This window comes from Papaver somniferum, unplaced genomic scaffold, assembly GCF_003573695.1.
Source record: "Papaver somniferum cultivar HN1 unplaced genomic scaffold, ASM357369v1 unplaced-scaffold_154, whole genome shotgun sequence".
Lineage (NCBI taxonomy): Eukaryota > Viridiplantae > Streptophyta > Magnoliopsida > Ranunculales > Papaveraceae > Papaver > Papaver somniferum.
In genome coordinates, this window is record NW_020624820.1 from 6,145,466 (window position 1) to 6,160,871 (window position 15,406).

Consider the following 15,406-nt stretch of genomic DNA (forward strand, 5'->3'; position numbering starts at 1 on the left):
GAAGTCTATATAGCAATACGACTTTTGTCTCAAGATAGGAGATAGAGTTGATAGACTTTTGGGTGATAGATAAGTTCAAGTCTCGACATACCTTTTAGTCGATGAAGATCCACCAGTTCCTTGAATATTTCTTCGTCTTTGCATGATGAACGTCGTGGAGTCTAGAGCTCAACTACACTTTCTATCATAGTCCGAGACTTAGCGATAAGTAGACTAGAAATCAAGACTTATAGTTTTGGAAACTAAACTTGACAAACAAGCTTGAGATAGCAACGCCTTGCGAGTTCGACCGAGCAGTGCTCTAACGAAAAGTCCACTCCAAAGCATCTTGAGCAGCTATGCAATCTCCTTCTTCTTTGTTATGGAATCTGAATCCCCTAACTCTTTTTCCAATTGTTTCTCCTGTGCTACCAATTATAGAAGCACACACACCTGTTAATCCTGTGCAGTTATCAAAATAGGACATGTAAGCAAAAGTCACATTTAAACCCGAATTATGTTCATTCGTAACCATATTGTTTATGATTGGGTTGTCGTCTGTCCTTGGGAGTATTTGACCAGATAAAAGATCACATTTTATTTATTTTTTTGCTCTGTAAACGATTACAAACTGCACACTAATAACACAAACCATTACAAACGGATAAATTAATGCATTTCACTCAGCTCTACTCCCATTACACGCTCCCAAGTTGCAAGAAAAACGCACACATTGCCATCGACCAAGACTCACAACTTAAAGTAGTTTAGGGAGGAAATGCCATCAAGCCCTCTAGAATGGGCATAATCGATATACTCTTTAAATGTGATATCTTTGTATACAGGGGGATTACTTCCAGATGTTAGCTCTCTTATTGGATAAAGCAATGTAGGCTTGTCCAGGCTTGCTCTGTAAAAGCACCCAACTGAAACTCTTGGCCCGACATGGTTCGCGACTACTCTATGCTCAGAGCTTTTAAACTTGTCATTGCTTATAAGCTGAATAAGATCGCCTATGTTTATAGTTAAGGCTCCAGGTATGGGTTTAACGGTAACCCAGTGATCCTGATGTAGAAATTGAAGTCCAGCAACCTGATCTTGGAGAAGAATCGTGAAGAAACTTTGGTCTGAATGCTTTGTTGTGCCCATAGTCAGTTCAGGCTCAGGGCATGCTGGATAATAATGACCCAAGAGTGTCAAGTATTGAGTACATTCCATGCCTTTGAGGTGGTCTTTGTGTAGGCCAAGAGCCTCTGATAATAACTCAGCGACAGTATCTCCAAGATTCATAATATGCTTCCAGTACTTAACTATTATATCTCTGTTTGAGAATCAGAAGTGTTAGAGACCAATAGGATAAGTATTTCAGCCACTAAAAAGAAAAAATTACAAGTACTACACCAACTTACCGGCAAGTTTCAGGCAAAAGTTGAGGATCAATAGGATCTGGATTTAACAAACGACATCGGAAGGTATCCCTCCAATTAGCAGATCTTGATTTATAAAGATCAAAGTTGCTGTCATACTGTACTTTTTGGCTCAGGTCTCTGACGTATAACCGTTTCTTCACCTCTATATCTCCCTCATGAAACCTACGTATGCCTTGGATCATTTCATTGGTCACACTTATAGGTATTTCATGATTCACCAACTGAAAAAATCCCCAAGTCATGGATGCACGTCTAATCTCATCGATAATCTCGTTGCGACGATGATCAATGCCTTGGAGGTCAATAACCGGAGTCTGAAACTGATCCCTTGTAGCATCTGTATATGCCAAGTCCTCGGTGAACTCATCTTGTGTCCGGACAAACATTCGAGGAATCTTTTCGATCCCCAAATCAACTATACCTTTGACACCAGTTTTTGATTCATCAAAGGCCTTCAACTCTTTGTTTCGATCATAAAGGGGGACTTCTCCAGGTTGGACACTCCCCATTTTTCTGATGATTGTAGAATGATATGAAGTAAAAACTTGGCAGATAAACAGAGATTTTATAATTGATATAGTATATCTGAAAGAAGCTCCCCGAGAATTGTCCTAATGTACGTGTACTTGTAAACTACTGGTTGCTTTGGTTGTACACTTTTTTGAAAGTCGTCTCCGTGTTCAAAAAGTAGGCTTCCTTGGACTTTAATTTCCTTAGTCGTATCCGTGAAGTGCATAACCACACCTATAATATCCACCTCCACGTATAAAATTCGCTGTAAACTTTTGCTTGGAAAATTCGCTCTCATCTCTTCCATTTGTACGACTGTTCTTATAAATTCTTTAGCAATGAATCTGGATGCCAGGAAATCATTTTAGTTTGAAGTTTCAAACAATTAACACTAGTCAAAGCGTTTAGTAAGGGAAGTGGGAATATTAAATTTGGATTAGGATCATCTAATCAAGCTAGTGGAGCCGCCATACGTGTATAAGAGTGTTTGTTTTGCATTCATCAGCTTCATACTCAGGTTCCCTTTTTAACTTTAGAAGATTTCATCAATCTGAATCTTTGCTTTGCGACGAGGTATCAGCAGCCATCAGTTATAGGGACCCCTAGCGTAGGATAATCTCAAGAAAAAAATATTACATATAATTTGTTCACAAATGATTAGCACACCCTGATTTTACACCGCGGTGCACACCGAAACATTGCATGTGAGAGGGGATGGTGGGGATCATTTCTGCCTGCACCTATTCCGATGCTAAGCACGTTTATCGGGACCGTTTATTGCCCTTGTTGTGCATTTCACGGTGTAAAACCGTTGTGTGTGGATCAGAGCTGTAATTTGTTGATGCACCAACCATTCACGGCTGAACTTATATACCATTGTGCAGTGCAACTGGTTCTGCTTATCCAGTCGCTGAAGTGTGCTAAATAAATATAGGTTCTTATACCCGCAAGTGTCAGCTGCTTTATCTTGCATGACCCAAATTCGCATGGTTCCTAATGGAGGGTACCAATTTACTAGAGAATGTGCCAAAATTCATATAAGATAAATTAAAAAAATCATATTTGTCTTATATGAATTTTGATATTCTTTCGAGTTATCGGACACCATCCGCTAGCAAATATTGTAAATTCGCATAGTTTTTTCAGTACTACTTGACAAGGTCGTACCTAATGCCTAGGAAATATTGTAAATTCACATAGCAACCGCCTAGGGCCCCATATGACAGCGGCCCCTAAAAAGAAAAAACAAAAAGACAGACTACCCTAATCGAGTAATTTCAATAAAATCATACTCCCTCAGTTTCTAATTTATACACAAACCAGCTTATTTTTTTGAAACGGAGGTAGTAGTTTCTTATTAGTTGGCCTAGTAAAAGCCCTTTTTTGATCCCATAATTTAGTATCCACCTTTGTATAAGTAAACCCTAATTCCGTTACTTTATAGTTTACACAAACTAACTTCGATATCCTTGGAACACTTGTTTCTTCATCTCTAAACACTCTTTTGGGGAAGTTCACCAATTAGAATCTATTTTTTATTTTTATTTTTATTTATGTTTAAAATCGACGTGACAATTATTTATATGGGTATTGATTTTTTAAGATTAGCAGGAGACATTAGTAATTTTGGTCAATTGGAAGTTAGGGTTTTATAATAGTAAAAGACTACACTTTTAGGAAAAAAAATTATGCTATTGATCTTTTTACTTCTTGTCGTTTCCATTTGAAATTTTTATTAAATACTTATGATTTTTTGTTTTGAACATACTGTTGAAAAAAATAGGCTAAAAGAGAGGATGAAACACTAAGAAAAATGTTGTTTAGGGGATAAAACACCAAGAATCATCACTAAGAGAACTGTTTTTCGTTTATTTTATGTTTTTCTCTCTTCTTGTAGGAAAAATTACATTAAAAGATAAGATGAAACACTAAGAGAAATGTTGTACTTCCGACTTCAAGGCTCGATTAGACGCGATTCATAATGAATGACAAACAATCACCACTACTTGTAGGAGGATCATAACTATTTGAGATACCTCTTCATTTCCAATAGACATCAATAACGTCTAATGAGAATGGACGTGTCTTACGTGGCCATCACATCCTTTGGAGATGCCTCTTCATCACCAACTAACATCCATCGTGTTTATTAGACATAGGATGCTCCCATGTCATAGCGGCAAACCAAAAACGAAAACCATTTTATTTCCTATTTTACTGAAAATCTCCAACACATGCTTATGTTACAGATCTTTTTTACTTTAAATGATCGGGATAATTTTTTTTAAGGCTCTTATTTTCTGTTTTCACCTAGGGCCCCTGGAAAACTTGATATAGCTCTGCTACTTGACTTAACCTAGAGTTTAAAAGCGGTGAGGATATCTATTTTTTATCCCAAAATATCTCAAAGGAAAATGGTAAACCTTTCCTGCGAGGGTAGATTCCAATTTTAATTGTCATATTATCCAAGAGCGATTTTGGCTTCCTTCTTAGTTTGTTTATCTTCTTTTGATTCATACCACAGACAGTGGATCTTTTTGGCCAAGGTGTAAATTTAGCCCATAAATGTATATTTTCAATGATAACAGATATTGGTTCATAGGATACCGCAGTTCGGTGATATTTTGGATCATGTGCTTTGGTACTCAATCCGGAGAGCAGCCGACATCATCGACTCATAAACCCATACCTCCAACTACGATAAGATAAACCTCATCTCCCGTTGTAGCCTAAAAAATTGTGAATATCCGCCTCCTCCAAAACAACTCACCAACAGAATCATCTGGCTTTTCACCAAATCTAGAAGATATACCACAACTTCTGGATACAAATGCTTAATCATCACATTGAATCAATTGCATAAAAACTCCTTACTAACAACTAAGTTCCTCTGGACGCTTCTATGTCTCTCAAAAGTATTAACTTTTTTATTTGGAAAGTAATCAACAGAAGTCGTCTCTTGACTTCTTAAAATCATATCCACCTTGAAGACGCCAACATTTTCCCACAATGCAACTTAGATCTGGAAAATGCTGATCACATTTTCCCTCAATGTCAAGTTGTTGAAGCTTCATGAAACGTTCTCTTAACAAGGATTCACCGTCTTTTAAATATTGATTAAGACCTCCCCAACTGTCTCACCCCTTAGACGGTAATCTCGCAAATCGTACAAATAAAGCCACATTCCACTTTCAATATTAAGTTTTATTTTCTTTCATGGACCTCATGGTTAGCCAGGATTGATTTTATATATCCCCAAAGCAGTCTCATTTAGGAAACGTAGCACAGATGGCTCTGAATCTTCAACATGAATTTTCTTCGCCACAGAAAAACCTACCTCCTATTTTACCTGGAATGTTATTTCAAATAAATCGTGGAAATGGAACGTGAACGTCTGCAATGATTTATGTAGGATGGACCAAACCTAGATTGAGCTGGATCAAGATCACCACAGGCAAAACAACGCGAAGCACTCGGGAATAGCAGTACCAGGCTTCATATACAGAGATGTGACAGCTAGAACTATTTTAGTGGTGGCACAACCTCTGGGAATAACCACTGAACTAAATGTTAAATCATGGGTCATGCTTATAGCGGCACAAACAGTATTTCATCGGAGCTGGCCAATAGTACAATTCGAAACTGACATGGAAAATCTACTTCAATTCCCAACCTTAGATGTTGAACCACCACTGTACATTTCGGAAATGATTGCATAAATCAAACTGAACATGGGAATAATCCCCCCAATGCACCATCCATCATAACTATATGGAAGGAAATCAAGCAGCCGATGAGTTAGCGAATATCGTGACGGATGCCAACATGTTAGTAAACCTCCGATAAGAACTGAGTTCTTATCACGGCCAGCAGGAACGATTTATTTTGCAGACAGGGGAAACAAGGTAATCAACAAGATGTCTATTGAATTTTCGATGCAAATAAAGGACCTGACAGACTCTATATATAGATTCAAAAGAAAGACTGATCCTAATAGAACTCCTAAACTTATTCCTGAAGTTATCGAACTCCTTCATGGATTAATAAACTCTTTCGAGAAAAACCTTCCAAGGAATTCTAACTCAAATAAAAGACTGAAACATAAAAATTACTAGACCTTTAATACCGCCATCTTATAGTGTTGTTGTGACGAAACTAGAAAGTGACAGAACTGGGTTCTATCATTCCACCCTCTTAAAATCTGCCTTGTCCTCAAGGCACAGTAATGACACAATCATCTCTCCGTCGTCATCTTCTATTGGTTCAGGTAAGTTACTAAAAACCTTTGAATTAGGTAATAGAGCTTGCTTAAGATAAGAAACGTGAAAGACCGGATGGATTCTGGACTCATTAGGTAGCTCCAGCTCATAGGCAACCTTGCCAATTTTTTGCAATACCTTAAATGGACCTTAATACTTTGTTGTAAGCTTTTGATTACTTCTTATAACTGTTGACTAGTGTCGATATGGCTGCAACTTCAAGTATATGAAATCTCCTACCTGAAATTCTCGTTCTACACGCCTAGCATCATCTCTTTGCTTCATTCTATGTTGTGCAACGCTTAGGTTCTCCTTGAGTGACAACAGAATTTGATCTCTTCGCAATAATGCCTCTTCAACCGGTGTACTTCTTACTTCGCCAGGGTTGTAACGGTGCATAACCGGAGCAGGTATGCCATATAATTCCTCAAAAGGGGTCATCCGGGCAGATGTTTGGTAAGTCATGTTATACCAATATGATTCCCTATGTAGCCACGACGACCAACTCTTAGGAGAGACAGAGCCATGTAATCGTGATGAGTGTTCAACCTCTTCACTGGCGCATTTATTGAGCAATTCAATATATTCACATGAAATTTACCTAGAATAGTGCATGTAGCAACAATCCCAGATGTTTTGTAAATTTCGGCGCCCTTCCTATATTATTCATTAATATAAGACTCATTGAATATTTTTCTGTGCTATGTTCCCCGGATGAACCCTTAATACTGATATGACATGACAATTAATGTTCACTCGCAGCAGAGTAGCATGAATTTCCCGAAGTATCGAGGTTAAGGTCTTTGCATAAAAGAACTCTACAGGAAAGCATACTGCTCTCCGGCAATAAATTTAAAGAACTTTATGCGTAGTTTATTTTATGATAACTCACGAAAATATCATAACCCAATTAATTTGCAAAATTAGGGTTTTACGCCACGCGCAGTATATCACACCTTGCTGGTCGAGACTAAACCTAGGCAAGCTAGGCAATTGATCCTCCATGGATTAGTAGGTTCAAAATTCTACCCAAAATCAGAAAACAAGAAATGAAGAGGAACTTCGGCAAATAGAAGCAACGACAATGGCCATGCCACATAGCCGGCCAATCCACTCCAAGAGGCACCGCCTATGGCCGGTGGGGACGCTCCATGTTGCTCTTTCCGCCCCCTTTCCCATCGACCAATCAAGTCGCTCTAAATGTGCCGCACGCATATTTTAAAGTCGGGATGTGGCCGGCCACACTCCATGTTGCTATTACCGGCCCCCGACCAATCACGTCGCTCTAAACCTACCACACGCACACCAGAAACGTGGCCACACCCATGCTTGGCCGGCCCCTCTTATATTAACCAATCAGGTTGCTCTAAACTTTCCACAATGTTAAAAAGGGGAAATTGTGCCAGATGGTCACAAAGCCAATTGGCTTTCCAAAACCGTGCCAACCTGCCAAACGTGTCATGTCGCCCCAATAATTTGAGCAGCATGCCAACATGCCACTCCGCCACGCCAAACATGCCACTTTGTGGCAGCATGCCAACGTCCCGTAAATAGCACCCTACGTGCTTACCTACCTCTTGTTCGTGGCCAACACCATGATGTGCTTAAATTAGGGTTTTCTAGTCAGAAGCACGACTCTGCTTTAGACGCATTAACCAAAACCCTAATTTCCAGTTGTGGCTCAAATCATGCCACTTTGGGCCCCACAACATGCCACGAGCCATGCAGGACCCAGGAAACCCTAGGAATGGCGCCATATCATATCAACTCTTGCTCATGTGGTCATTTCCACATAATGGCCTTACTACAGTTCCTTTGGCATGATTATGGCGTCGTTTGCACAAAAAACGTCACCATGCCGCGGCCGCATGCCACACGCACTATTTGGGTTCCGGCATGCCAAATCCTAATTTAGGCGAATTTGCTACGCCAACCAAGCCTAATCATGTTACTCAGAGCATTGGGATTGATGTGGCAACTGGAACTAATGTTGTCAAGACATATTCGGGTCTAATACCAATGTGCCAAAATCTAGAGGCCATGGCTACGCCAGGCGCTGCTTACACCACTGTGCCACTGCATGTCCAAACTATGCCAACCACGCCATTGTGCCATTATCAGACGCCCACATAATGTGGCCATAATCATTGGCCACCCTTTCTCATGGGTCACAATTTTATCCATCCAAATTTGCCACAGAATTGACAGGCCTATGGCAAGTCTTAGGAGACCATCCAAGACAAGCCTAATAGCATCACATGTTATTCTCATGCGGCGGGTCTCCTGACTTTGACTTGCCACACATAGAAATCTGCTACACGTTTTCCACGAAAACACTCGAGATATCAAACATGTCTCAAACTGGGGGATACTCATCAGGGTATTGGTCTGGCGGTTTACAGCATGCGGCGTGAAACACGCCTATTATAAGAAAGTGTCAGAAAGCAGGGAAGTTAGTGGCGGCAAGAAGTAATGGGTGTAAACTAACCCGTCTCCTCCATGATGGGAACGTGGGTTTCTGGCATTTACACACGACCCCACTTCTCCATCACTCAATCATTCCCACTTTATACGAGACCAAGGTGCGTTCATATGACTTGTATAAATAGGTTCTACCTATTTTCAACCAGACGGCAACAATTTGGTTAACAACAACACAGTATCCAGAAAACACAAAAGAACTGATAGCTTACATTCCGCAAGCCAGTTCCAAATTCTGATACAAGTCATAAAATAGCCACACCTTCAGACTTAACCATTCTGATCTCAACACCTTCTTCGCTTCCCTCCCTAAGACCAACCCTTCTCTTTCACTTTGTGACCGAAGCAAGACTGGAACGGCCATCTCTTAAGTTAGGCCAGGATTGTACAAATTGATCTATCGAATCTAAAGTAATCCCGTGCAGTGCATTTGTTTAAGGTTTAGATTTGTTTCTCATCCACACACCCACATTTACCAAAATCAGCAGAAACAGTTTATACCCATAAACAGGTGTCTGTGTTATTTCTTTTCCGCATTATATTTTGTTATGTCATTGAAATATCACAGGTTGTGCGTTTGAATCAATCAATTAGAATATCCAACCTTTGCTTGTTGATTTATAATGATTGATACTTGAACATTGGTCTTTGGTACCGTTCAAGTGATTTCTCTTGTATTCAATTAGACTCGCAGATTTCTATTTGCTTGAGTAAGTATTGAATCAAGAAAAAGGGATATAACTCTTTGATATACTTTATTAAGATTGAGTCTAGTTGATTCTCTTGAAAGTATATTGGAGTTAGTCTATACAGATTTCTAAGAGAAATATTGGGTGAGGTTGTTGTACCCCCACTTTTTCAACATAAAAATTACTAGACCCTTAATGCCGCCAACTTATAGTGTTGTTGTACGAAACTAGACCGTGATAGAACTGGGTTCTATCAACCTCTCAATAATGATATGAGATCACGCAACCCCATATAGCATTAATCAAATTGTAATACATGATTCCCTGCATAAAACTTACCCTCACGTAACCGCTTCTTATTTTTCAATAAAATTTCATGTTCCAAAAGAAAAGTATTATACACCCCTAATATAGGTATCGATTTATTTGGGATATACCAGATTTTGTGTAAGACAAAATATTTTTCACCTCTAAAATGGTACACCTCTAATAAAATTTGTACTCTATTAACAACCATCCTAATTTGTTTATTTATTGAAGGTTAGCCATCCTAATATTAAGGAATAGGCTACTCAGCGAATAGTTGAAAATGTCTCATTCGAAGTTTTCCCAAGTTAACGGAAAAAATTAGAGTCTCTCTCTTATAAAGGTTCCTTTCTCCTCTTTATGTTAACAAAAAAAACTGAAAATTTAAAAATAATCACCGTAACGGACTGATTGTTATCCTATAATCACCACCAACTATCTTATTCTACCGGAAAATACTGTCGAAGGAGTAAAATCCAATCAGCTTTTTTAAATCACTTATGCTTTCTTGTCTGTTGAGCTACTAATCTTCAGAGTACATATCTATTTTTGTTATAATCATCACCTAACCTAAATACACCAGCTTCTATAACCCTCAATATCTGATATCAAATGCATCATCTGTTACTTGAGACATTGAAGACTTTATTTTATTTTTTTTCAGACACAAAACACCCCCACCCCCTTTCTTTATCTATATTCTCATAGACCCTAAGATTCAAGCCCCAGTTTTGTTTCTGGATACTAAAACCCTAACCTCTTGTGACTTTGGATCTCAATTATTTTGATTTAATTGATAAAATATGAAAAAGCAGGGGTCTAACAACCACACCCAATATTTCGCTTAGGAAATCTGTATGGACTAACTCCAATATATTTCCAAGAGAATCAACTAGACAGTCAGACTCAATCAAGAAAAATACATCCAAGAGTCATATCTTTGTACCTCAATGTAATCAACAAATCAAACAGTAGAAATCCGCGAGCCTGATTATTATGAGAAACAACTTGAACGGTACCAAAGACCAATGTTCAAGTTCCAATCAATATAGACCAACAACCAAAGGTTGGATTATCTAATTGATTGAACTACGCACAACCTGTGATATTTCAATTACATAATTTGGAAAAGAAATAACACAAACACCAGAAATTTTGTTAACGAGGAAACCGCAAATGCAGAAAAACTCTGGGACCTAGTCCATATTTGAACACTACATTGTATTAAACCGCTATAGACTCTAGCCTACTACAAGTTAACTTCGGACTTGAATGTAGTTGAGACCTAACCAATCTCACACTGATTAAGGTACAGTCGCGTTCCTTACGCTTCTGAATCCCAGCAAGACTCTATGCACTTGATTCCCTTAGCTGATCTCACCCAAAACTAAGAGTTGCTACAACCCAAATCCGAAGACTTGATAAACAAATCCGTCTCACACAAAAAAATCTATTGAATAGATAAATCAGTCTTCCACATAAATACCTACGAGTTTTTGTTCCGTCTTTTGATAAATCAAGGTGAACATGAACCAATTGATACACAGTACTTATATTTCCGAAGAAAATCCTAGTAATATCAATCATCTCACAATGATCTTAACCGTATGGAAACGGAACAAGATATTTTGGAATCACAAACGATGAGATGAAGATGTTTATGACTAGTTTTTATCTCACCTATCGGAGATTGAATCTCGAGCATATGTTAGAGAAGATTGTACTCAACACGATAGAACAAAGTAAGATCAGAACACGCAACTACAGAGAAAATCGTTGGGTCTGGCTTCAGAATCCAAATGAAGTCTTTAAGTCGTGAACCTATAATGATTTTAGAAAAACCTAGGTTAAAGGAGAATCGACTCTAGTCGCAACTAATATCAGATAAGAGGTGTGGGATTAGGTTTCCCAGTTTCTAGAGTTCTCCCTTGTATAGTCTTCAAATCAGGGTTCGCAACCAATGCTACCTTGGTAACAAAGCATTCAATATTCACCTTTAGATGAAAACCTGATTAGATTCAAGATGATATCTTTCAACTGTTAGATCGAACTTAGCTTGTTACACACAAATGAAAAGTGACTTCATTTAGATATGGGTAATCGTACCTAAACATGTACACTTAGTTAGATCAACAATAGTTAACCGAAGTTAGCCATATAAACACTTTCATATCAACCATGTTCATCTTAATCACAACTAGTTCAAATGACTCAAATGAAACTAGTTATAAAATTTTTCAATTGTTTATATTCTTATAGAAGTATACAAGACACAATTGAAGCAAAATCGATTTTGATTCACTCGAATCAATTCATGAACATTATAGCCACTGTTTTTAAAAGATTGTATTCCTTATTATATAAATGTATTTGTTCATGAAAGAATCGATTTTATAACTTAACCCACTCAAGTATAAAAATGGGTACGTATACCTAAGTAGCCGGACTTGGTCTGGGTTCGCCAGTATGTGATTGAGTACGCATACTGTCGTACACAACCAAACTCAGTTGAATTCCCGGACTTGAAATATTAAGCCGGTACGCATACTGGTATGCATACTAAGTTCCCCGACTTCAACAATCAAACCAGTACGCATACGGGTATGCATAATATGGTTCCCGGACTTGGAATAACTAGCAACGTTTAGCATACAAGTACGCATATTGTGCTATATACAATCATGGTTAATTGTTCTAAACTCCCATGTCTATCATTGAAACATTCTTAGTAGACGATAATAGTTGTCTTACACAAACTATTAGCTTCAAAGCAATTTTTAAATGATCGAATGATCAATACGAAACATTCTGAGTCTACATCAAATGATTGTCTCACACAAATCATGTAAGATGTTACCAGGCGATTTTTACATGATCATCTTTTGACTTTCGTCAAGAATATAAGATGAACTTGGTTAACGCGAAACCTTACCAACACATATTTCGAGAAATATGTAAGCGAGTTCAACTCAGCTTGAAATATCAAATGTGTATAAAGTAAAGTCTATATAGCTATACGACTTTTGTCTCAATAGGAGATAGAATAAAAATAGACTTGTGAATGATAGATGAGTTCAAGTCGCCACATACCTTTTGTTGATGAAGTTCCACAAGATCCCCTAAGTAGTTCTTCATCTTCAATCGATGAACGCCGTGAAGTCTAAAGCTCAACTACACATTTTATCCTAATCCGAGACATAGCTATAAGTAGACTAAAAAACAAGACTTACAGTTTTGACAACTAAACTTGACAAACAAGCTTGAGATATCAACGCTTTCGAGTTCGACCGAGAAGTGCTCTAAAAATATCCCCCTTTATCAATTAGTGATAAAACTATCAATACATATGGATTACAAGAAAAATAAACTTTGTAGCTTCTAATCTAAATGCTTGATTTCCTTGGTTCTTCAACATTACTCGAAATCTTCGTCACTTCCAAGTACTCCAGTGATTCTGAACGTGTTCAACTCAGCATCATAGTTGTTGATCCGTAGCCATAACAATAATAAAATCATTGTTCCCAACTATTGTTATACAGTGCCATAGTATTATTACACAGCAACAAAGTTCAATTGTATCACAACTTTGACAATAATACTACGGTGATATGTATCACTCCCCCTTAGTCAATAATTCATCTCACAATGAAAACCACTCCCCTTACATAATGATTCGTAAACCATATGTATTTGTAGTGTGAACTACACAATAATTCTCCCCATTTTTGTCAATATAAATTGGCAAAGGTATGAAAACTAGCGGGATCATAATGAAATTATCATAGAGATACTTCATGACTAAAAGAGAACATATCAACTTTGTTTTGATGATTTCACATAGTTGAAACTTGGTTTATTCATCAAGGAGTTTATAAATATACCAGAAAACTCATACAATATTCCACAGCCGCACTCCTCACAAAGATTTGGAAATTAAGCACAAGTTTAGTTAAGAACTCTCCCTAATGAAATATCATTTCAGAAAGAACAACAATAGCGACCTTAGTTTCACAAGAAAAGAAGGATTTCTTTGGACATTAACAAATTACATGAAACGTGAATTCGTATCCAGAAAACTCAATTAAATTAACCACAAGAGAACCATGATTAATTTAATCGTAAATGCTCAACATAAGAAAACTTACGGATCTATACAGTACTTTCACATAGAAGTGGATCAGGGAAAGATCAATTATGCGGAATATACAAAGATTCATTACATTTTTTATTAATATTTTCATAATGACACAGTAGACTTAATTTTTGACATCAAAATTTCATCCTATTTTCCATCAATATTTGCATAATGACATAATAGACTTAACTATTGACATATATGGGACGATCATAGTTCACAGACGCAAACACACTTATCCCATAACAATTTTTTGCAATATATAAAACCAATAAAGATTAATACTACAAAATAATCTTCCAAAAATATACTTTAGAATTTAAATAAATAAATCTAAAAACATTGCAAGATGAAAATCGTTGGCAATAGCAATGTGTAATCACAAAATAGGCTATTCCAAACCCTAGTTATCCTTTTTAAAAACACAAGGATAAATTCTCATAAGAAGTTTCCTAGACATAATCAAGTTTCTTTAGTAACTTCATACCTTTGAAAAGCTCCATCATAAAAGGCATCACTGATATCCTTGATTCTTTTGACCGTAGAAACTCCATGTTCATGGGTTAGAACATTAACTTTTCGATCAACAACGCGGGAAAGCTGCCTAGCCTTGACACAGTCCACGATAAGTTTCTTCTGATTTCTGATCAAGATCTTTTGATTTTCAAGGATTTTGGTATAACCATCAATAAGTTGTATCATTTGCAGTTGAAGATTTGCAAATTTGACCCTAAAGTCATTCTGAAAAAGAATTAAATCCTTGACAGATTCTCCAATCCATGAGTTGTACTCTTTCCTTTCAATCATCTTTTTCAAGACAAGTTCTTGAACTGAATCAAATCCTTTAATGTCTTCTTCCATCTCAAGATTCACCACTTCCTGAGGTTGAGGAGTTCTCCATTTTTTTGTCAGGGAAGGGAAAACAATATAATATACGAACAGAAAAAGGACGCCATTGTTATGGAAACCCTAAAACTCCCATGAAAGACACGGATATTGGTGGACCTGTTAAGAAGGGTTAATGGATCAAAAAGGATCCAAGAATAAGGAAATACTCTCTTTTTACAGATATCTCTTACCTTGATATCTCAATAATTAAAAGATTTAATCAGAGAATAAGGAAAAGATACGTTATTTACTAGGAGTCAAGAAATGACTCAACCTTCACAAAAGAAGAAAACAGCTAAATCAAACACAAGACAGATGGTACCCTACAGTAGATTTGAGCATCTCACAAATGTCATCCTTGCAACTCTCAAGTTAGATACAAGGATGTAATTACCTATATCTAGGTAGTTAAGTGAGATGTAATCCCACCATGAACATTGAGAGATGAGTTGTAAATACCATCTAAATGTTTGAGCCTTGTATTCCTTACCTTCCTTCGGTTATTTCTTATTCCAGAGAAATAAGACATAAACCTTTTTGAGTATCCATCAAAAGGATTTTTCTGAGGATTAAATCTAGGTACTCTAGAGATTGGTTCCAGAGTATCGTAATTGAGAAAGTTCCATCTCCTAGACTTAGGTCTACCAGACTCCTTCTCATTAGCACTGGGAATGTGTACATTTATAGTATAAATATTAGCACCATTAAGAGGGACACGATTCTTGTAAA

At 37.3% G+C, this 15,406-nt stretch overlaps 1 protein-coding gene across 1 annotated transcript; it reads right to left on the reverse strand.

Moving 5' to 3' along the window:
• Positions 1-552: 552 nt before the first annotated feature.
• Positions 553-1,989, reverse strand: LOC113336671 (1-aminocyclopropane-1-carboxylate oxidase homolog 1-like). The gene is made up of 2 exons (XM_026582316.1): positions 1,389-1,989; positions 553-1,300 (listed from the first exon to the last, which is right to left on the reverse strand). The coding sequence occupies exons 1-2, from the start codon at positions 1,916-1,918 to the stop codon at positions 730-732; spliced, it is 1,101 nt and encodes a 366-aa protein (XP_026438101.1). The 5' UTR covers positions 1,919-1,989; the 3' UTR covers positions 553-729.
• Between the last annotated feature and the right edge of the window lie 13,417 nt (positions 1,990-15,406).